We start from the raw sequence: 24,102 nt of genomic DNA, 5'->3' as shown, positions 1-24,102 counted from the left end.
ATCACCTGTTCAGTCCATGATTTTCATGGACAGGTTGTCGGTTTGGTGATCTCTGAATTTCACCTCTGCTTTTTGCAGATGATGTGGTTGTTTTGGGTTCTTCAGTTGGAGACCTCCAGGTGTTACTAGGGCGGTTTGTAGCTGAGTGTAAGCGGTCAGGTTGAGGGTCAGGATCTCCAAGTCCGAGGCCATGATTCAGTGGATTACTTCCTCTGGGTGGAGAGTGGTTCTTGTTTTTGTTCACAAGTGAGTTGCAAAATCTGACATACTATTTGCTTAAGTTGGGCACTTTTTAGGCTGTTTTACATTTCAAATGTCAAAGGAATTCACAAAAGAAAAGACAGACAAAACCTCATTTTTAATGTTTAGTGAGACAAGGCTGTTTTGTTTGAATCTTAAAAATGCTAATGACAGAGACAGATGTGTCAAAGAAGGGAGGAAAAACACTTAACAGTAGTAGAGGTAGTAATAGTTAACCCTGTAGATAAAGTGTGACAAGTTCTGCATTCAAAGCTTTGCAGATATGACTGTGGGACTGTAGAAGCATTTAGATATGGCTCATCAATTATGAACCAATTTAGGGTATGGTAGTGGGAAACATTTCTTGTTTTGCTTGAATTGCGTGATTTAGCAGGAGGACTGAAGGCTTCCAAGCAACTTGTGTTTATTGAGGAGCTTGGCCATCTAAAGGTCTGATCCTAAAATTACCCAAATTCTTAGAAAAAGTTCATATACGAGACAAAGATATTTGAAGATTAAGTCATTTTAACACCTTTATTTTTTGAAGCCCTGTATTTTTATGGAGAGTCGTAGCACAACAGGCATTGTCATCTGTAAAGAGAGAGCGCTGATCTAGTGTGTGCATAACCTTGTAAATCTAGATTCAGTCTACAGATGCATCCATGTTGAAAAGCTCCAATCTGAAAAGATTGCACCTGGTCTGAGAACAGATCTGACCAATCAGCTTCATTTGAGAAAGGTTTGGTTGTACTGTAAGCTAGAAATAATGGCTGCTGCCAGTGTAGCGATTAGCTTGGATATAGCTATAGTCAGAGATGGAAAAAGGACAGGAATATTGCCCTCAAGTAAAAGTTACTCTGGTTAATACTTATTAGAGTAAAATTACTGGTCTATAAATCTACTCATGTCGAAGTAAAAAACATGACGTACAACGTTTACTCAAAGTCCTGACTCCTGAGTAGCTATGAGAACACAGTCATGTGATAAAAGTCGAGTTGACTTTGACTGAGGTCATCATGAGTAAATCCACAGGAGAAATTGCAACAACCAGCAGCAAATCATAAAGCATGTAAACAGCAGGCATAAGCCACACTGAGAGCCTTTCTTGGTAGAGAAGAAAGTTCTCCAAACTGGCATCAGCATGAGTTTTATCCACCAACAAGCTCCACCGTTGTTAAACTATGACAGCGCGTACTGCTGAGCTTAAAGGTACAGTGTGTAATATTTAGCCTAGTAGCATTTAACAAAACAAGCTTGGTTAAAATGAAACATAACATTTATAAGTAGATTGATCTAAATTAGTGTTGACATCTGATAACACATTTTTTAAATTTATGTTTTAAATTAACTCAGAATAAGCCTTTTATTCATACATAGGGAGGGTCCCCTCCAAGGACGCTGCCATCTTGGATTTTTGCATTTTGCCTGTTTCTATGGCACCATAGAAGGAACCAAATAACAGTTAAGCATGTATTGATTTTTAAACTTCACTGGTTCCCACAGTTATCACCAGAGAAATGATCATCACACTCCAGAATTGACTGTTAGTTGTTGATAGTCCCAATTTTACACACTGCACCTTTAAGCTGCTTATTTTTACTTGTCCCTCTGACCTTTTACCTTCTGAGAATTTTTTTGAAAGTTCCACCCTTCCCATATCCTTTGCATGGGAGGTTTTCCAGATGAATGTGAAATATATCCCAAGAAAGAGAAACATTAGACAGTCTGTCTGGCATGTTAGGTAAGTGGTGTGTGCATTCAGTGAATTTTAAGAGGAAAAATAGCTGGAAACTGTCCTTATACTCTATCTTTTCAAGATAGTTCAAGATTTTAAAATCATCTAGAGCAGTGTTACTCAACCCTGCTCAACCAAAGAGCCAAATTGTTGAAGAATACCTTGGCAAGAATCACAATCTAAGTAGTGAAAAGCAGCAAAAAATGGGTTAGAGTGGCAATAAAAATAAGTTCAAGGTGGCAAGAATGGTGAAAAAATGACAAAAAAAGTGGCAAAAACTGGTTTGAAAGTGACAAAATGGGAAGAATTGACAAAATAATGAGTTACAGGTGGCAAAAACAGTCAAAAAGCAGCAAAAACATGGCAGGAAAATGAGTGAAAAGTGACTAAAATGAACAAAAAGTAGCAAAAGGCGGGAAAAAAGTGGGTAAAAAGCAGCAAAGAGTGACAAGAATGGTCCTAAAAAGCAGCGAAAAACTGGCAAAAATGGGTCAGAAGGGGAAAAGTAGGCACAAACGGCAAAAACTGGGCGAAAATTGACAAAAATAGGCAGAAAAAGTTGCAGAATCAGGGCACAGAGTGGCAAAAATGGGTGAGAAGTGACAAAAAATGAGTTACAGGTGGCAAAAAGAGTCAAAAAGCAGCAACAGCATGGCAGGAAAATGAGTGAAAAGTGACTAAAATGAGCTAAAAGCAGCAAAAGGTGGGAAAAGTGTGCAAAAAGCAGCAAAGAGTGACAAAAATGCTCCAAAAAACTAGCAAATAACTGGCCAAGATGGGTCAAGAGGGGCAAAGTAGGCATAAAATGGCAAAAACTGGCAGAAAGTGGCAAAAACAAACCCACCCCATCACATACCCTCCTTGGCGGAGGTAATAAGTAGCTGTTCCAGAAAGGAGAGGCTGGGGTGGAGGAGGGTTGTACAAGTGGGTTGCAGAGGAAGCATCAATGCATAGCCGGGTTAGAGTAGTTTAACATGGCAACATGAATGCAATTAAAAGCAAATCAGCTGGCCGTCAGCTGATTAAATAGCAGTGGCCTGCCTGAGCTAATGCTATACACTCGGTTTACTGTAACAGGCGGTTTTATTTAGATATGGATTTGGTGTGTCTTAGAATTTTGTCTTGAAGGTTGAAAACCACTGGGATGCATGCTTTATCGTGATCCATTCATGTTTTTTTGTGCATGAGTTCTGGAGAGTGTTGCATTCACGTTGTCCGTGCATTTGTAAGAGTCTCTGAGGCTTAGACTGCGTGCTCCCATGAAGTCATTAAGAAGCTCTGTCACAGCACATGACTGTGCAGGATGGCATCATGGCAGCTGCTCAGGAGGAACGCTGGAGCCCTGAGCTGCTCCCATCAAAAATACTTCACTCACACACTCATTCACTCACAGGCTTATATATAGCGCAGTGATGGTATTTTTGGAGCTCTTATGTAATCATTTTTTGGCTGTTTGTCTAGAATGAAAAAAAAGGATCTGTGTGGACGTGTTGATAAGAAAGTCTGACAAAACTCTTATGTAACAGGTCTATAAATATCTTCAGGGTGCTATAAATAAATTGGTTCACATTAATTTGAACTAGTTGGATCCCAAACGTGTCCTGGCAGCATGTGACTGAATGTTTTCATGGGTTTGATCTGCTTGTTTCAAACAGCTGATGGCCTGTGAACGCTTCAATCCAAAGAAATGACAGAAAGCCATGAAGTGAGATGAGAAAAACAACAGACTGGAGCAGCAGCAGCCATCCTGCTCTCTTTCTCCGTCTTGTTTGTCTCTTTCATTCTTCAGCTCTCTCTCCCCCTCCCTCCCTCCCCGTTCGATCCTTCTGCTCGCCTTTGAAGTTCCTCCCCTCCATGTTCAGAACGCCGTGCCTCGAGAGCGTGGAGAGGAGGAAGGGAGAGGAAACACCCCCAACAACTTCAAAGGGCTTTCCTTGGGTTGTTGGAAGGTGGGGGGCTATTTTTAGCTCTCTGGTGTCCACTTAAATACTCGAGCTGAGGATGGAGGAGAAGAAGAGGGCACAGAGAGATCATGTCCAACAGTCTTTACTGTCACACCGGGTACACAAGACAAGATTCTCCAGAAATGTGCCACATTAGTTTGTAAATGATGTACTGTAATATTGTTTTACCTTCTGCAGATCTTTGCTTTGTGCAAGCCAGTATAAGACCCCATCTACACCAGGCATTTAAAGCCAGAGGTATACTGTAGTTCCCTCTTAACTTAACACATCCAGCTATATAATGGGATTATTTTGAAATAAACTTGATCTACAGAACTACATGTAAGTGGAGGACTCATCAGCTGGCACCCAGAGGGCCACATCAGGCATCAGAGCATCCCAAATGACCCCAAGAAGATTATCAGAGGTGAAAAGCAGGCATTTACAGAAATCCACCTGTCCACCATAATTTGGCTATTTTTGAAGTTTGAGCTACCGCTCTGAAAAAGGCTTTGCACACAGAGCACCAAAAGGCCCAGAGGTTATGTCCATGCACGCTAAATAGAAAAGGTATCAGGTATCATTCCCCCACTCTCTCTCCTATGTTCCTGGTTCTATCTTATCAGTCTACTCTTGATTAAAAGCTGCAGTTTTTCACAACTCACCTCCATGAGGGTGCAGTTTTCCTGCCTAAAAATCAAAGCCAAACACTTTTTTATACATGTTCTTCAATAACCACAGCATATATGCATCGGCTCCACTGACAGAGAACGGGACTGCTCCCAAAAATCTTAAACTGACGCACCATATAAACGTTCATATCTCTGTTGCATGGATATATTTCACATCCATGTGGGAAACCACCCATGCAGGGGCAGGACTTTCCAAAAAATTCTCTGAAGATGATTGGGTGAATGTTCCATCTGTCACTTTTGACTGGCCAATCAGAGCAGCAAGACAAAATAAGGCTGTAGACCTGAATGGAAGTCATGCAAAAACATCTCTGCCAAGAGAAACTTTTGGAAACATTTTGCTCTATTTACACACACACACACACACACACACACACATATATATATATAAATAAATATTATTGCTGGGCCATTAACGGCGTCAACGTGCTACATTAACGCGAGACTCTTATTGCGCAATAAGAAAATTATTGCACGTTAATCTTTTCACTAAAGGGGCTTACAGACACAACACCGAGCACATGTAGTAGGCTACCAACACGCCTCCAGTCATTTCCAATGAGAGGAGGCCGGAGGTTTGGGTCTGCTGTGAGCAGGCTTAAGCCTGATTCATGCTTCTGCGTTGCGTCGACGGCGCGACGCCGTCGTTGACCATTCGAAGTTCTGCGTCGAGGGAACGCGTCGCTCTGCAATTCACCGCCATGATGTGTGTGGCTGTGTGTGTATGTGTGTATGGTTTCAGAGGGGGTCACATCCTAGCGGCTGTGTCGCTCTCCGCTGAACTGGACAACGTCTGTTTTTAATGAAAGAGTGGATGCTTGGGTGTGTGATTACAACCAGTAGTCGATATTACATGTTGTATGCACCTAAGCACAAACCAGAGGTTGCGCTAGACTTTTTGTTGTCCGTCACTCCTTTAAAATCCCGCTGGATCCATCCTGACAGAGAGCTTCATACAGCACACACTCATGTGTAATAGCGCTGAGACAAGTTGGAGAGATGTAGAACAACTTTTTAATTCTGTCTCTGTTATGACCTGTGAGTAGGCTACAAACGTATGCCTTTATCTGTTATACTTCCATGACTGATATCATGGACACTACGGTGTTAAAGTGAGGTTCAGAGAGAGAGAAAGAGAGACAGAGGAGGGTCAGGCGGTGGTGAGCGAGCAAGAGAGAACAGGCGTGATCTGAATCATCATTCATCCATCTCTTTGTTATATTTCCATGGTTGAAATCCACATGATAAATGAGCAAACTTTGGTGTTTAAAGTGAGCGTTCAGTGGTGAGCAAGCGAGGTGTTCTCAAGCAGTCTGTGATGCATTTTCCTTAATATTTAGATAGGTCAAGCATTTTTTTAATGTCTTTGGCAAAATTCAAATCTAGCATTTTAATCTAGATGAATCTAGATTAACTACAGGATTGCAGTGAGATTAATCTAGATTTAAAAAATTAATCTATGCCCAGCATTAATATATATGTATAAACCTCTTTTTGGTCATTAGAAGCTTTCAGTGTGGCTCTTCACTCTTGTTTTAATGAAGAAATGTGGTCCAGTTCTGGTAAAGCTGCTGCTGCTGCGGCTACATCCAAGCTAATCACTACACCAGCAGCCTTTGTATTTCTAGCTTTCAGAGCAGCTAAACTCCTTGTAGCTCTTGCAAACTTATGCTGAGAGGGAAAACACCTCTTTTTTTAATAAAATAAAGGGGTCTAGTTCTGATAGAGAGGACCAAAGATCAAACATGCTAGACTTTCAGTCGGGAGGTCATGAGGTGTCTCAGACCTGTACTTGATTGCTTGATTTCCAGGGCTGAGGGGTTATTGCTCGACCATTTTTGTAAGTTATACATGCATGGAGCTCTGTGAGGTGGATGTCCGAGCCCATTGAGGATGCAAGAAATGTGATTGGCTCATGGTGTTGGAGGGCGGGGCTTAGCATTTGCTTGCCTAACTCTAAATGAATATATTGTTAACTTAATTTTCTTGTCCAAATTGATTTTTAAAAACCTTCAAAATTTGTGTATGACCAATAAAATGCTCTGTACCTTCTATTTGATGAATTATTTTTCACGAAAAGCTGATCAAAGAAGCGCTTGTTGCTAGGAAACTGATAGTTGAGTAATCTAAAATATCAGATAAAATTCTACGAGACGTGATTTAGTTGAAAATGTGATTAGTGATGCTAATAGACACATAAAAACACCTTAGGTTGTTTTTGTTTCATAAACAAGTACGACTACTTCCACATATTACCCCGTTTAAATATTAAAAGCTATAATTTTATTAACTGTGACAGGAAATGATTGTCTAATGAGCTGCTATGAGGTGTTTTTTATGTGTCCGGATAATCAGAGTCATCCTGCTTTGACATTTTCAAGCACCAAATATCCAGCACCCTGCCACATGGGGAATCATCCATCAAAAATCCATAAAGCATGTTACCTGACGCTCATTACTCAGTTAATGATTTGATCATCTCTCATCTATGTTAATATCTGGTACAGGTCATAAAAGAAGCTAATAACATGATGATTTCCCCTGACGATTGCTTCCATTGCTCTTCTATCCTCTCATTAGTTACTGGATGATCGTCATTACAGTCTCTCTCATTACAGCGTCTCATTACAGCTGCAATCATTGTGTCAGAGGAGGGGTCACATTTTCAAACATTGGAATAAGACCCCTCAGATGTGAGCGGGGCTCTGCTTTACACTGAGAGGCGGTGACTAATCTGATATCCTCCCTCATCTGTTGCTGTGAGTTCACCACCCACCGTTCTCTCATGACGGATGGATGATGGCTGAAATACGGGCCCCTCAGAGGGGGTCCTAATGTGACAGGGTTCAACCAAATGACTAATGAACTTCACTTTAATTCAGTCAGATTTATCAGTTCAGACTAGAAAGAGGACGCTCTCCAGCAGATCTGAGCCTTCTAAATTCATTCATGTTAAAACACGTTATCATCTAAGCTTGGCACACATCCCATTATCTCTTATTAGATGATTATTGGTGTTAATTACAGCCACAATTCCAAAAAAGTTGGGGCGTTCTGTAAAACGTATATCAAAACAATGTTATGATTTACAACTTTCATAATTGCATGTCATTCAGAAATGAGACATTTTTAACCTGAAAGCCAGATGGATTTGTTTCACACATTCAACTGGAAAACCTTTAATACTAAACATTTGGGAAAGGGCAGAGGCTTTGACAAAAACTCGGAGTGTGATTGGATGAACGTTCTGTCTGTTACATCTTAACGGGCCAATCAGAGCAACAAAACACATGACGTAGCCGCAACTGAGGTGCCAGGCTACCGAGAAATAACGCGAAACATGGCGACTATAGACATGTAAGTACTCGACTTTTGTCGTTTTTGAAAAGAAAACAACTCACTGCTGTTCTTTGTTCTTCTTTTAACGAGGAAATGTCGTCAAGTCCTGATAAAACTGGCATTTTAGCAGCATCCACGCTAATCTCTTCCACCATAATTGCACTGGCCTCTTGCTGCTGCTTGCTTATGTCACAACTCCGCTGCGCCTGAAAGTACTGCCCCTCGTCGCTGATTGGGCCTGTCACTTTCTAACCGGGCCCATACGGTTCAGATGGGACCTTTGCAAGATGGATTTGCCAGTGAGAAACACAGAAACAGGTGAATTCATCTGCTTTGCAAGGTTACTAACATATAGCAAGGCTAAACGAAGCAAAATGTATGTAAGGGTTAATGCCTGACATGGTGTCCAGTTATCAGGGATTAATAGATGACGTGGAGGCGTGAACCGTCCAATGCGCAGCGGCCATTAATCCCTGATAATTGGACACCTCAAAGGGCATTAACCCGCTTATACCATGGTCACTTGCCAATGAAAATAATTAATAAAACTACTAGTTTATAATTTCCGTTGTGGCTACAGGAAGAGAGAAGGACAAACAGAGCAAATGCTTCAAGGAGCTTCTTTTTTATCTTTCTCTCTTTTTGAAGCCACAGAAGAGAGAGGAAATTTGGGGTTTTTCTTTCCGTAACGGATTACTTTCATGAAAATGTAACTAATAACGGGATTACTTGAATTGTAAAACTATCGCGTTACGTTACTCGTTACTTCAAAAAAGAATTCTGAGTACTCTAATGGATTACTTTGTAATGCGTTACCCCCAACACTGCTGACCACAGAACAGTTTTCCATCTTGCTTCAGTCCATTTTAAATGAGCTTTAGCCCAGAGGAGACAGCTGTGTTTCTGGACCGTGTTCCCGTATGGGTTCTTTTTTGCAGGATACAGTTTTAACATGTATGTGTGGATTTGATCACCCTCTGCCCTTTCCAAACACCATCTATGTGGTGTTGCCTGCATGGATGTAAATGTCCCGTGTCATTGATATGTGAAACAGGTTATCTGGCCTCTCTGGGGTTAATCTGCTGTGACTTTTAGGTCAATACTTCTAGGTCAACACCGGCCTAACACAAGTGGGTCCTCTTTGGTGCTCTGTAGATAGCATGCAGGTATGTAGTGCTTATACTCAAATCTCAGCCCCCACAGCTCCATGTGTTGGATGTTTGCTGAACAAGCTACCAAGCAAATACTTCAGATCAATAAAGAGAGCATCTAAACATAGGTTTCCAGGCTAGATAGCTTTTTATATCACACATAACACTTGCTTGTTGTTGTAAACTCTCAGGCTAGATTGGAAATACAGTCTGATTGTGTGTGCAGGCTCAGCTATCAATCAACATCAGTCTCGCCCACTCAGAGGCCAAAGAGCATGTCTGATGCATCTCCAAAGATCTTTTGTCATTTCAGTTGGACTTTAATGAATGCATCAGCTGATGGATTTATTTTTTTATTGTCCATCTGGAGGGCTCTGGAGACGCAGATCTGTCAGTGTGGTGTCTAAGCGTGTTGTTGACCTTTAAGGCTGTGATGCTAACAGTAAAAAAATGCCTCAGACATTTAGCAGCAGATCAGCAGACTATGCTCAACTCTAACAGCTATTATCTCGTACGCCTCTTTCTACTCAGAATCCCCTGGCATGTTTGCTTATTGTAGGGCAGCATGCAGACAAACACAACACTTAAGAAAAATCACATTTGCACACCATTTGAGTCCCAGACGTTAAATCTTCTGAACATTTATTGGACTGAAGCGCAATAATCCCCAACTCAGGCAAATCTGTCTGACTTTTCATGTGTATCACACGCGCTTCTGCCCGTGGAAAAAGGCTCGTCTGGTCTACAATGAAGATTCAGTGTGATGTCTGCCATGTATGTTCCACTTCTCCCAGTGGAGCCCACTGCTTTACTTACAGCCCCTCAGGCAGGGACAGACTGCTGTTTAAACAGAGCTGGTGAGCAGGAATATGGCACCATCAGCTCCCCAGCGATGCTCACTTTGATGAATGAGCAGAGGTGTGAAGTATAGATTACCATTTTTGTTGAACGGTTCAAATTGCATGTATGCATTTCCCTGCTGAGCTTTGGCCTGCATGTTTTTTATGTTATTCTTTAGTTTGTGGGTGTGAGCGTGTGCAGCTCTGTTTGATCAATATGTTTTAAATTCCATCACATACAAACTGTCTCCAGAGGTGAATAATCAAACGCTGAATGTATTCCATCTCTTCGTCTGACTGTTAACCCTGCAGTGCCTGGAGAGCTGACGGCATACTGGTGGTGTAAAAATAGTTTCAGATCCAGTAAACAGCTTTAGTCAAGAAAACAACCAGGGCACAATCAAAGGTAAAAGATGCAAGGTTTGTTTGCGGAATTTAACTAATGCTACCAGCGTAACACCACCAGTCTTAGACCCTCTTTGCAGGTGAGGTCCACCTGTGATGCTGCAACACTCAATGCTGCTGTTATATCTGTAAAACCTGACAGTCTACTAAATCCTTTACACCCATTTTCTATATCAAAATAGTGCTTAACTGTGGTGTTCCTGCAAATTGCTATCGATGCTATTAGCTCATTGTTGTTTATGTTTGGGTTAAAGCGCATTAGCACAGTATGGCAGTGGCTTTTAAATGGAACTACAATGGCTACTTGTGGGTAGCCGTGTTACAGTTTAGATGGAGAATTTGACCAGGATAGTTGGCCTGAGCTTGTTAAAAATGTCAAGAATTGAGTTAACCCCCTGCGATCGGCATTGTCATGTACGCCAAAAAAAAAATGGCACAGCTTATAAAAAGTGCACAGATGGCCTAGCGGTCTAAGGGGCTACCCATGTATGCGGGCGGCCCAGGTTCGAATCCAGCCTGTGGCCCTTTGCCGCATGCCTCTCCCCACTCCCTCTCCCATTTCCATCTCTGTCCACTCTCCTCAACTATCAAATAAAGGCACAAAAAGCCCAAAAAGTTTGATATCTTTTGGAGCATAAATTGTAGCTACTTTCTTTTTTCCCCGTGAAAGCCCTCTATTGTGCCTTTCTAATGATGCTATCCATGCCTTTGTAGCTCTTACAGAAAGTTTTCTAATGAGCCTGGAACTTGGGTGACTCACCGAGGTTTGTAAAGATTAAATCCACACCAGTAACTCTGATATTACACATTTTTTTATCCAATTCATAATCCATTTTTTTCTATCATTCCTTCAGCTAGCGGCTAATGCTGTCACCATATTGTCTGTTCTTTATCCCACAGTGCATTGTGACTGGGCCGTGACACCCAGTGGCAGGCTGTTCCATTGTCCCGTCATGCTTTGCCGAATGGTGCATGCACAAACACTTTGAAACTGGAGCAGAGAGCCTGAATGACTCAATGACTCAAACCCATTTATGCCCATTTTAAAGACTTTCCACCACTTTTTTCCGCCTGTTTTTGCCAATTCTAAACCAAATCTTGCCACTTTCCACCTATTGTTGCCTCTGATGACCAATTTCTGCCAGTATTAACCTCTTTTTACTACTTTTAATGACCATTTTTGCCCATTTTAACTACATCTTACTATTTGGTATGCCCATTTCTGCCAAATTCTGACTATTTTTCTGCCCCAGTTAGCCAGTTTAAACCACTTTTTCCTGCCTTTAAATCCCAGTTCACCCATTTTTTTACACATTTTTGCCACTTTTGACCTATTTCTGCCACTTTTATCATTTTATTTTACACTTCAGACCCATTTCTGCTTCTTCTAAACTTGCTTTTTTGACACTTTTACCCATTTCAATTCTGTTTTACGAAAAGGGGTTTACATTTTTAAGATGTCTAAACAATGCAGCACAAACAACTTAAAAAAAGATATGGGTGGCCTTGTCTGCACAGGACTATTCTTGAATGTGCATGGCTGTTTTCAACCACCTTCAGGTACATTGGGGTCCCTGATCTCTGGAACCTTTATTTGGGGGGTCCCCGGTCTCTGGCACACTCAAAGTCAAAGTCAAATTGTCTTTATTGGTCTCCCTTTGGAGAAATTTGTCTTGGGCAGAGGGGTCTGCTGCACAGACAACACATACAGGTCATTTGGCACATCAACTCATTCATACAGAAGACTCAGTTTGGGGATCCCGGTCTCTGGAGCATTCATCGTTGGGGTCCCCGGTCTCTGGTATCTTTATTTTGGGGTTGTGGGCTTAAAAGGTTGAAAACCACTGGCTTAAGCAATGATGACCTTTGTCTTTCAACGCTCTTAAATGGGTAAAAAGAATATTGTGTTGTAAAGATGTTAATTGTGAGAATAATCCCTCTAATGCATCACATGGGGATTTGAATTATAACTGGAGTAAGGGAATTTTGCTTTAAACTGTGTGTGACAGGCAGAGTTTCAAATGCATGTAAACACACACTTTAAATGCACAATATTTTTAAAACTGACATGGAAGGGCACAAAATGACTTGGATGTATTTATTTGCACTGACATGCACACGTGCAAATAAATACAAATATGCATCACCACCAATACTCGGATGAAAAATAAAAAAGAGGGAGATGTGGTTCTAAAGATAGATTTCACTTTCTCTGCTCTCTGTCTAGATAACAAGATGTAGCTCATCCTTCTGGATCCAGTTAATTTATCTCTGTTCTATAAGAGGAGATTAGTAGATTTTGAGTTAAATCCCCCTTTAAATGGCTATATACATGGATTTTTGTTAGAATGGTATTTGAATGGATCTGTGCTTTGCTGCCTTAACCCTGATGTTTTCTGGTCAAAGCTGTTTGGATCTTACTTTCTCCAAGACAGAGCAAACACTGTCAAAAAGACCATTTAAAGTAGACTGGGGAAGTTTTTACAACTTTACTGAACATTTGGTGTATCAAAGGAAAAATGATGATTTGTAACGCTTATGATTTCTGCATTTTAAGACTATGCTTTTATGCCTCCATTCCTACATCGTCATATTAACCCTTTCTCTGCTGTGTCCTCCTGCAGGAGTGTGCCTGGTGCTGGGTTGCATGATCTTCCCCGATGGATGGGACGCCGAGGTGATCCGGGACATGTGCGGGGAGCAGACGGGGAAATACTCCCTCGGAGACTGCTCTGTCCGCTGGGCCTATATGCTGGCCATCATGGGCATCCTGGACGCCCTCATCCTCTCCTTTCTGGCCTTCGTCCTGGGTAACCGGCAGACAGACTTCTACCTGGATGATCTGCAGACGGACAACAAAGGTCAGTGGAGGAAGAAAACAATCTTGAACTTTATCGGTCAGTCATATAATTACACAACATGCAAATAAACATAGAATCAGGAAAGCTCTGCCACGGCATATAATGGTGCCACGTAGATCAAAACCCTAAAACATAGGACACTAGAGGTGGTTTTACACCTGAGGAACCTGAGCCTCCATCTGAGTACACTTGACCCCAAAGCCCAGTCAATTATACAGGCACTCTGTCTCTTGTATCGACACAAACTCATTTAAATCTGAGCTGCTCAGAAGATGCAGAAGTAGGAAGAGGATCATTAGTGGCACCCTGAAAGTAATGAAAGCAAGCCTTAGTAGCCTGCAGGCTTGACTCCATTGTCTGCAGACACCAAAACTAATGTTGACCAAACGAGTTGCCATAACTGTCTCTTCTTCCTTCTTCTTCCTGGCAGATTGTTTAAACAAGCGTGCATACCACCACCTGCTGATCTGGATAGAATACATATGCAAGTGTGTTCTGGCACACTAATGTGAAAGTAGACATGTAGGGGCGAGGGGAGGGGGGCTGTTGAACAACAGCGCTTAATGCAAAAATGCCCTGAAAAAGTGCTTGTTGACCTTGGTTTTAGCCCCAATGTTGCTTCTTCTTCACATTTTTCATGCTTGTTTTGGAAGAATCAATCAATCAATATCAGACAAAACAAAATTGCTCAGATATGTACTCGTGCTGCAAGAAACAGCAGGACAACAAATCACACAAGGCAGGACATGCCACGATATGACAGAATGCAATGCGGTATGATAGGATGTGTAGGGGCTAATGACTTCCTGAGTGTGGAGGCTGGAATGTGGTCTCTGGGAGCAACACAAACACTATATTGCCAAAAGTATTCGCTCTCCTGCCTTGACTCACATTTGAACTTAAGTGACATCCCATTCTTAATCCATAGGGTTTAATATGACGCCGGTCCACTCTTTGCAGCTATAACAGCTTCAACTCTTCTGGGAAGGATCTCCATAAGGTTTAGGAGTGTGCTTATGGGAATTTTTGACCATCCTTCCAGAAGCGCATTTGTGAGGTCACACTCTGATGTTGGACCAGAAGTCCTGGCTCTCAGTCTCCACTCTAATTCATCCCAAAGGTGTTCTATCGGGTTGAGGTCAGGACTCTGTGCAGGCCAGTCAAGTTGATCCACACCAAACTCTCTCATCCATGTCTTTATGGACCTTGCTTTGTGCACTGGTGCACAGTCATGTTGGAACAGGAAGGGGCCATCCCCAAACTGTTCCCACAAAGTTGGGAGCATGGAATTGTCCAAAATCTCTTGGTATGCTGAAGCATTCGGAATTCCTTTCACTGGAACTAAGGGGCCAAACCCAGCTCCTGAAAAACAACTCCACACCATAATCCCCCCTCCACCAAACTTTACACTTGGCACAATGCAGTCAGACAAGTATTGTTCTCCTGGAAACCGCCAAACCCAGACTCATCCATCAGATTGCCAGATGGAGAAGCATGATTCATCACTCCACTGCTCTGGAGTCCAGTGGCGGTGTGCTTTACACCACTGCATCCGACGCTTTGCATTGCACTTGGTGATGTATGGCTTGGATGCAGCTGCTGGGCCATGGAAACCCATTCCATGAAGCTCTCTAAGCACTGTTCTTGAGCTAATCTGAAGACCACATGAAGTGTGGAAGTCTGTAGCGATTGACTCTGCAGAAAGTTGGCAACCTCTATGCAAATGTGCCTCAGCATCCACTGACCCTGCTCTGTCATTTTACGTGGCCTACCTCTTGGTGGCTGAGTTGCTGTCATTCCCAATCGCTTCCACTTTGTTATAATACCACTGACAGCTGACTGTGGAATATTTAGGAGCGAGGAAATTTCACCACTGGACTTGTTGCACAGGTGGCATCCTATCACAGTACCACGCTGGAATTCACTGAGCTCCTGAGAGTGACCCATTCTTTCACAAATGTTTGTAGAAACAGTCTGCATGCCTGCCTGTGGCCATGGAAGTGATTGGAACACCTGATTCCAATTATTTGGATGGGTGAGTGAATACTTTTGGCAATATAGTGTAGCTCAAATGCCTGGCCATCGAATTTGTGCAATATGATTAAATTATGATACAATAGCATGGGATGGGATGTGAAGCACTATACAGGTACTATTAAACAAAATAAACACCATAATAAAAGGACAAACAACAATCAGCATAAACAGGAAGCTAATAAGCTGTAACAATCCAGAAATAAAAAAAGAGCACCATGTTTAGACGAACGTTATCCCCAGTCTCTAATGTTTTATCCCCCAGCTGCGGGACTAATAACATGAACAGAATTTGAGAAATGACTACACTGCAACCTGACCTCGGTAACTCCAGCCAAATTGCTTTCAGTGCTGTTTTCAGGAGTGGGAGCGAGTCCTCAGGAGGGTTCCTGACTGTTTGCATGATGTTGCATCAGGACACTTGAACTGCATTGTTTCAGCTGCATGAAAGGAGAGGAAGAAGAAGAGAGGCATGGAGGAGGAAGAAGAATAAAGACTGTCCTTACATACATGTTGGATTAGATTCCAAACCCAAACGTACAGGAACCAAAGAAGAAGAATCAGGGCGATGTATGACACGAGATAATAATAGAGCCGGAGATAAACAGACGGATAGAGAGCACCATGGAGTAAAGGATGGAGGAGGAGTGAGAGATAAAGACAGAGAATAGTGACATAAGATGTCTCGGTTCTCCGACGGCCTATCTCCATGATGGTTTCCATGGTAACTGGAGATATTCCAGAGCGTGGGCGTGCCTTTCTGTTCTTATCTGATTAACCTCACTGACAGTCTCAGAGATTTTACACATTTTAGCATCTAATGCTTCATCAGCTGAGGGAAGTTTCTTTGTTTTCTTGGTTCTGAGCTCTTTTATTGAAATGATTGTCCTTTTTTAACCCCTACAAGTGCAGCGAATGAGTGAGAGTCATGTTTGCAGTGCTGTGTAGAAGTAAAAGAGGGGAAAGGAAACTTCCAAGCAGACTATTCTAGTGGAAAAGAGTCTGTGGGTTTAAACTGAAAGGCAGCCATTACTATTAGTGCATAAAGCTATAAACAGCAACCAGAAAAGGGAAGAAAATGATATGCATGAATTATGTTTACAAGTGAAACTCTGTTTAGCTTCATGGTTTACTCAAATTTGCATAAATATACTGCTTTTTTGCACAAATCTGCACTTTCCTGCTGTTTTTATGCAAACACTTGTTCTTTTTTGTCCTTGCAGATTTTGCTGTGTCAAGGGTGAGTCGACCTTTTCTTATTTCATGCGCATCCCATCTGAGCATATGCATTAATTTGTCGGCATCACCAGTTTACCCCTCAGATCCTCATCTATGGCCATTTACTGCAGAGACAATAAGACGTATCTAAGATTACTTTTAACATTGTCTAAGATTTAAGCACACTCACATGTTTATCAAATTCCTCCTTTCTTTTTAGGAGAGATGTTTTTAGGAAATGTTTGGGTTTTTTTTTTTGACATTTTAAACATTTTTGAGCCCAGTGGGTTGAAGTTTATGGGTTCAAGTGATTCTTTCTCTGCTGTTCTCCCAAATAAATCCTTAAAGTTAAGCAATACAACATTACTACAAAAAGTTGATGAACGGCAGCTGTCTACAGGATGACTTTCTGACACAAGCAGCTGAAGAAAAGGGCATGCATATGCAATTTTTTTCATCTGAAGTGTTTCTACAGCCCATACACCAGTATATAATGCTGAAACGAGCACTCTGCATGCTATGCACCATTGAAAATGTTTCCCTATCCACTCTGTGTTACCACTTCAGCTCCACTGCTCAGAACATGACAGAATCCATGACGACACACACACAGTGATGGGGGTTTGAACCACTTTTTAACTGCTTTTCCCCCTCGTTGTGTCATAGCTGCCCATGCATGGAAAACATGGGCTACGCTGATGAGTACATCAATCCTGTAGAGCTGGTTTGACTGAGAATGACACTAGAGAACATGCAGAAGAGGGCAGAGTAACTTGTAGACTGTGAATCCATCTTATCACTGAGGGCTGAGAGCTCTACTACTGTATTACAGCTATAAGACTCCATTCAGCAGAATCAGGTGGTAATAAAGGAGCAACACAGCTGCACAGAAACTGCACTTGTGAACTTTGCTGAACAAAATGGAAGGTTTACACCTTTTTTTCCCCTTTGAGAGATTTTGAAGGGGAAAAGTTGGGCCGCTGTGTAAAATGTAAATAAGAACAGAGTGCAATGATTTGCAAATCTTAGAAATCCATTTCTTATTTACAATAGAACATAAATAACATCTGACGTTGAAACTGAGACATTTTACAAAATAAAAGACTGGAAAAATAAATGGTTCTAATGAAAAACAGCTAGAGGAGCATTTTGCAACTAGGTAGGTTAATTGGCAACAGGTCACTAACATGACTGGGTATAAAAGGATTATTTTACAGAGACAGAGTCTTTCTAAAGCAGTGATACTCAATATTAAATATTATTCCCCCAGAAAGCCTTAAAAAGGAGACATTTTTTGCCTTTTTCACCATTTTTTGCCACTTTTCATCCATTTAAGCTATCCTTTGCCATTAAACACCCCTTTTTTTCCAATGTTTTTGGCCATTTCGCAACTTCTTCTCTGACACTTTTTCCCCATTTTTGCCACTTTTATCCCATTTTTGCCCTTTTTTTAACCATTTTTTTGCCACTTTTGTCCAAATAAGCTACCTTTTACCATCAAATACCACTTGTTCCCTTTTTTCCCAAATTTTTGGCTCTTCTTTTTGCCACTTTTTAACCCATTTTAGCCCTTATTCACAAATTTTCACCACATTTTGCCCATGACAGTTACCTTTTGCAATTCCATACCACTTGTTTCCTATTTTTTTGGGGGGGGTGGGGGGGCATTTTTGCCAGTCTTAACTGCTTTTTGCCCATTTTAGTCACTTTTCACTCATTTTTGCCACTTTTGGACCATTTTTTGCCACATGTGACTCCTTTTTTGTCTCTTTTCACCCATTTACGCTACTTTCTGACAATTTTTCCACTTTTTCTCCCTTTTCCCCCATTTTTGCTCCATTTTGTCTATTTTTGCCACCTTTAACATATTTTTATTGCTACTTCAAGCCATTTTTGCAAATTTTCACCACTTAGATTTTGGCTCTTGCAAAGATATTTGTCAACAATTTGGCTCTTTAGTCGAGCAGGGTTGAGTAACACTGCTCTAACGTAAAGATGGGCAGATGTTCACTCATCTGTGAAAAACTGCATCCAAAGAATGCTTAAAAATTTCAGAAAAAATATTCTTCAATGTAAAATTGTGACCCCGGGACCCCCAAAGGGATAAGCAGTATAGAAAATGAATGGATGGATCATAAAATTGTGATGATGTCATCAAAAGATTTAGAGAATCAGGAGAAATCTCAGCAAGCAACAAGGAAGAAGGTCAATATTGGATGCTGGTGATCATGGGGCTGTCAGGCGGCACTACAGTAAAAAACAGTTATGATTCTGTTGTGGAAATCACTGCATGGGCTCAGGAACACTTCTAAAAATCACTGTCTGTCAACACAGTTCACTGTACCATCCAAGCTAAAGCTGCATCATGCAAAGAGAAAGACATACAGTATGTGATAATAACCCAGAAACATCATCGTCTTCATTGGGCCAAAGCTCTTCAGAAATAGAGGCAAAATGGAAAACTGTTCTGTGGTCAGATTTTCATTTTTAAAATTCTTTTTAGAACCCATGGACACCATGTTGTATAAACCGACTTGTTGTCTGGGTTTTGGGGTAATCTGAATAACAACATAAACCAGTCCGCTCATTTGAAATGAAATTTCAGTTAATGGTCTATAGCTGCTCAAAACCTTCAGATTAGTGTTTACATGACACAACTTCATTGGCCATTGAAAGATAGCAGTTTCTGCATAGCTGTGAGGCTCTTTAAGTTACCTCCACCAAGGAGGTTATGTGATCAGGTGGGTTAGTTAGTTTGTTAGTTTGTTTGTTTGTTAGCAACATAACTCAAAAAGTTGTGGACGGATTTTCATGAAATTTTCAGGAAATGTCAGAAATGGCATAAGGAAGAACTGATTACGTTTTGGGAGTGATCCGGATCACTGTCTGGATCCAGGAATTTTTTTAAAGGATTCTGTAGTATTGGGAGATAGGGCTAATGGCAGAGGTCTGCGCTGTTACCACTTTACACCAGGAGATGGCGGACATGAGTAACTTCAATCCCAGCAGCATGTTTTGGGTGTGTTTCTATTCAAAGTTTTGGAGTTTATTGAGTTTGAAAGATGCACGCCCGGTCGAGGAGACAAGTCGGAGCGTAACAGAGAGATAGACAGCGAATTGTAGCGAGAATACTCACAATGCTGGGAGGAATAGAGGAATATTCACCCTCTGCCATGACTTCCAGTCATCCAGTGAGACCATGGGTGCATCTGATGGCCCCATAGTGAAGCCAATGCTTTGCCTCACCGTGTTTCCACCCCACTGGGGAGGGAGTAATCGGTGAATGCTGTGGTGGGGGGCACATGGGGACGGATCCAGGAATTTTTTAAAGGATTCTGTACTATTGGGAGATAGGGCTAATGGCAGAGGTCTGTGCTCTCCGAGTGCTTTTCTAGTTTGTTCTGTTTTCTGTTTTTCCCATGACGAGTTTGTAAACCTGCTGAACTCTCAGGTAGTGTTGATAGTAGTGGAGTTTGGACCCACAGCCCAAGAGTGTTAGCGTCTAACTCAGCAGGTCACTTTTTATTTTTAACTGAAGAGTCTTTTTATTCTAACTTGCATGCATGACTTTTTCTTGTTACATAGTTTACCACCATTTTCTTTAAATTCAGGGCCATGACCTTAAAGAGGGAGAAAAGCAGTTAAAAAGTGGCACCACCAGCCTGGTCTGTGTTGTTATGTACCAAAGCCACTGGTTGCAATACAAAATGAAGGGTGCAAATTTAAATCGTGTCAAAAATCTGTTGCACTGCCAGTCCTGATAGCAGTTGGTGCAGCTTTTGGCAGCACATATGTAGGACCTGGATAATGTTTAAGATAGAAAACAGTGTTAAAAGTGCATCCCATTCTTAAAATTCTACAATATAATTCCAAAAATGGATAAATTCAAACGACCAGAATCTACTGGGCCTGTGCCACCCCATTCAAAATCATCCGGACACACCCCTGATCATCAATCATGATGTTCAATGCACATGTCCTGAGTTTGTCAGTAGTAAAATAAAACTTTATTTGTTCTTCAGATTGAGGTGCGGGACAGACGAGAGCCGAGGTATGGAGTTCAGCGTCTTCACTGAGGGCACCGACGACCCCGGACAACTTCTTCTTCTCCTCTTTTCTCTCTTCTTCTTTTCTCTTCTCTCTGTCATGCATATCTTTCTTTCCCTTTCCTCTCTTTTTCTCTCCAATGATCAGGATATCACCCAAACTTAATGCAGACACCAAGTGTACAGGATTCTGTAAGATAAAAAACAACAGAACACACTGGGATAAACTATATTTTGAAGAAAAAAGTTATACAAGGTTGTACAGTGCATTTAACACGCGACTTTCTCAATGAATACCTTTATGACGGAGAAAAAAAAAAGATTTACTGTATTTAAGGTCTTGATTTGTGTGAGAAATTTAATCCTAAAGATGAAGAACCATCATGTCCATCAATGACGCTTTATTTGAATCCGTGCTGTTTAATGACTTTAGTTTATGTGATGTGTACATTCATAGCTTCAGAGAGAGAGAGAGAGAGATACTCCCTACACCGTGGTCGAGGCAAGACTGGCAATACAGCAGCGAGTGCATTATTAAACATTTAACACACTTCAACAGGGACTTGTATGGCTCTTCATCTGAGGACGTTCAAATGCGAGGAATTCAAAGGAGTATCCCATTGCAGCTTTACAGAACCTAACATCTCTGGGAGATTCTCTACTGTACATACTTAACCATGTAAATAGCATTACTGCTGACAGAAACAGCCGACGACAAAACCTCATCTGACTCTAATGCATTCGAGTATTTTCTACCCTTGGTTCCTTGTGCCAGAAGAGCATCAGAGTACGAGCAGATCCATCGTGTTTCTACGAATCCTCACCACTAATTCACAGTGCTAAGGACAAAAGGATATCTTAGCTGGATATTCCACTTTAAAGGAAGGGAAAGTCGTGTTTTAGCACAGCTTTTTGATGCAGAAAAAAGACGCTTCCCCTGCATCATCATGGCCTCAAAACCAGATCCTTACCGTATTTTTCACTCTACAGTAGATAGTCGAACATTCAACCGCTGATCCTAAAAGCAGCTGTCCAAGTCAGACTTTATTTTTCTCACTTCTGTTTCAAGTGTGCCGTTTACTCCAGTTTATGGTTCCAGCATACAGTGATCCGTTTACGCTACAGATGTCTTAAGACGGTGTGAATACGGCGGTATGCGTCTCTCAGAGGGAAGCCCCAAGTGCTGCAGCGTCTAAAGGTGATGTCACTTAAACGCCTCTGTGGTAAAGCAGTGATATTATTAGATATAATAGGAATTAATAGTTCATGCAGAAATCCCATCAGACAGACAGACAAAACTCCTGATAGAAAAATTTACCATTTCTAAAGTTGTCTATGAAACACAAACCTTAGCTGAATGACCTGGTCGTTACGATAAATCTGATTTCTCTGTGAAGTTTATCAAATAAGTGCTGCAGTAGAATAAAAGAGACACAAAAATTATAAAAGTCAGGAGAAAGCAACAATAAATGTGCATTTTTACAATAATTAATGTTAGAACAGAAATATTACAAAGAAGAGGTGAAATGAACAAAATCAGTGTCATAACTTTACAAGACTAAAGTTGTTCATTAAAAAATGAATGTCATAAATTAACGAGATTAATGTTGTAAACTATCATGATTAGAATTGATAGGATCAACTTCCTGTCACTAATCAGTGATAAGTCATAAAACTATGAGACCGCTGTCATAATAAACCAGTTAAAGGTTTAAAAGTAACAAGATTAACGCCATAACTTTACAAAATTAAAAGTGTAAAATAAGGTGATCCATGTCATACAGTCAAAGGTTAGTGTTGTAAATTAGCAAGGCTGATTTATAAATTATGTCAAAAATTGACAGAATAGGAGCTGTAATTTTTTTTTTGTTTTAAAATTTACTCAGTAAGAATCATAAATTCACTAAATTAAATGTTACAGATTAATCAGATTAATGTTGATTAACAAGATAAAAGTCATAAATTCACTAAATTAAATGTTACAAATTAATCAGATTAATGTTGATTAACAAGATAAAAGTCATAAATTCACTAAATTAAATGTTACAAATTAATCAGATTAATGTTGATTAACAAGATAAAAGTCATAAATTCACAAAATTAAATGTTACAAATTAATCAGATTAATGTTGATTAACAAGATAAAAGTCATAAATTCACAAAATTAAATGTTACAAATTAATCAGATTAATGTTAATTTTAAAGATAAAGTCTTAAATTGGCAGAACGAAATGTAAGAAATTAATTAGATTAATGTTAACCAACAAATGATTTTTATTAATAGTGTTAATTAAAAAAATAAAGGTCATAAATTTACTGGAAAAAATGTTAAAAATTATTTACATTGATGTTGTTATTTAAAAAGATAAAAATCATAAATTAACAGGACAAAATGTTACAAATTTATAAGATAAATGTTGTTAGTTAAGAAGATAAAGCCTACATTTACACGATCAAAGACTTAAAAAAACATAGTGATGAATTAGGAAGATTACATTTTCAAGATGTTTGTCATAAATGAAAAGATATCAGTGTTTTCAACTAGCTGGATTAATGTCATAATTTAACAACACTGATGATGTAAATGGGCAGAATTACAGAAATATTTTGACAAGAGGAAAGATGTAAATTTAAATGTTAAAGTCGAAATTGACAAGTTTGAAGTTTTCAGATCAAAAGACATAATGTTGTAAATTAGAGATAAATGTAAAAAATTTTCAAGATTATAGTGATAAATTGACAAGATCAAAGATATTACATTAAAGATGTAATCGATTAAACGCAAGAATGAAGTTTTAATAGTAAACTTTAAGTTTTAAATTTTCAAGATTTACCTTGTAAATTAAAGAAATCAATGCAATTAATGATAGATGAAGATTTAAAAAGAATAAAGTTGTCAAACTTTCAAGATTAGAGCCATGCATCCACAACACATGAAGTTGTAAATTAAAGATTAATCTTTAAATTCAACAAGTTTTTGACTTAGATAAGAAAGTTTAAAGTCTTGAATTAGGATTTTCCAGATAAATGTAATAAATCAGATATATCTGACATTCATTTAAAGGTTTATTGTTGTAAATTTGGAAGATCAAAGATTAGAGTTAAAAAAAAGAATGACACCAATCTAATCTTTTAAAATCACACTTCTAATCTGAGGCTAAAATTATGATTTTATTCTCATAAAGTTACAATTTTACTCTTGTTGAATTATGACTTTAATCTTGATTTTTTCCTCTCTTTTGTTCTTCAATAAGGCACTGATACTCCACCATAGGGTGCCCCATTTTGGATTCTTGATTCTCGTTGCTCCAGTGGAAACATCCCTTGACTGAAAACTTGAGACTACCTGTAGGTCACCTTTGACAAGAATTAATGCTACACTTTTATGACATCAATCATTGCTTCATTGGTGACTTTTATTCTTTTAAACATGCATTTCAAACATAGAGGTGATTGGGTCGACTCCCTAAGTGGACCTCTCAAGAGAAACTGTAGATTTTCCTATTAGTCATATTATTGTTTCGCTGATTAGAGAAAAACACGACTACCTGGACGGCTTTTCCACAGAGTGACTGTGACTCACCTCTGTACCCATGAAC

At 40.1% G+C, this 24,102-nt stretch overlaps 1 protein-coding gene across 1 annotated transcript in view; it reads left to right on the top strand.

Annotated features, from left to right (window-relative positions):
* The window catches only part of LOC121517135 (LHFPL tetraspan subfamily member 4 protein-like), a 43,168-nt gene extending 22,391 nt beyond the window's left edge, over positions 1 to 20,777 (top strand). The window contains exons 2-4 of the mRNA XM_041798673.1: positions 12,969 to 13,205; positions 16,463 to 16,479; positions 20,480 to 20,777. Of these exons, the coding sequence (XP_041654607.1) occupies positions 12,969 to 13,205; positions 16,463 to 16,479; positions 20,480 to 20,533 (308 nt within the window). The 3' untranslated portion in view covers positions 20,534 to 20,777. The remainder of the gene's footprint in view (positions 1 to 12,968; positions 13,206 to 16,462; positions 16,480 to 20,479) is intronic.
* Positions 20,778 to 24,102: the final 3,325 nt, after the last annotated feature.

This window comes from Cheilinus undulatus, linkage group 11, assembly GCF_018320785.1.
Source record: "Cheilinus undulatus linkage group 11, ASM1832078v1, whole genome shotgun sequence".
Taxonomy (NCBI): domain Eukaryota; kingdom Metazoa; phylum Chordata; class Actinopteri; order Labriformes; family Labridae; genus Cheilinus; species Cheilinus undulatus.
Note: the sequence above shows the minus strand (reverse complement) of the source record. Positions and strands in the feature narration are given on the sequence as shown.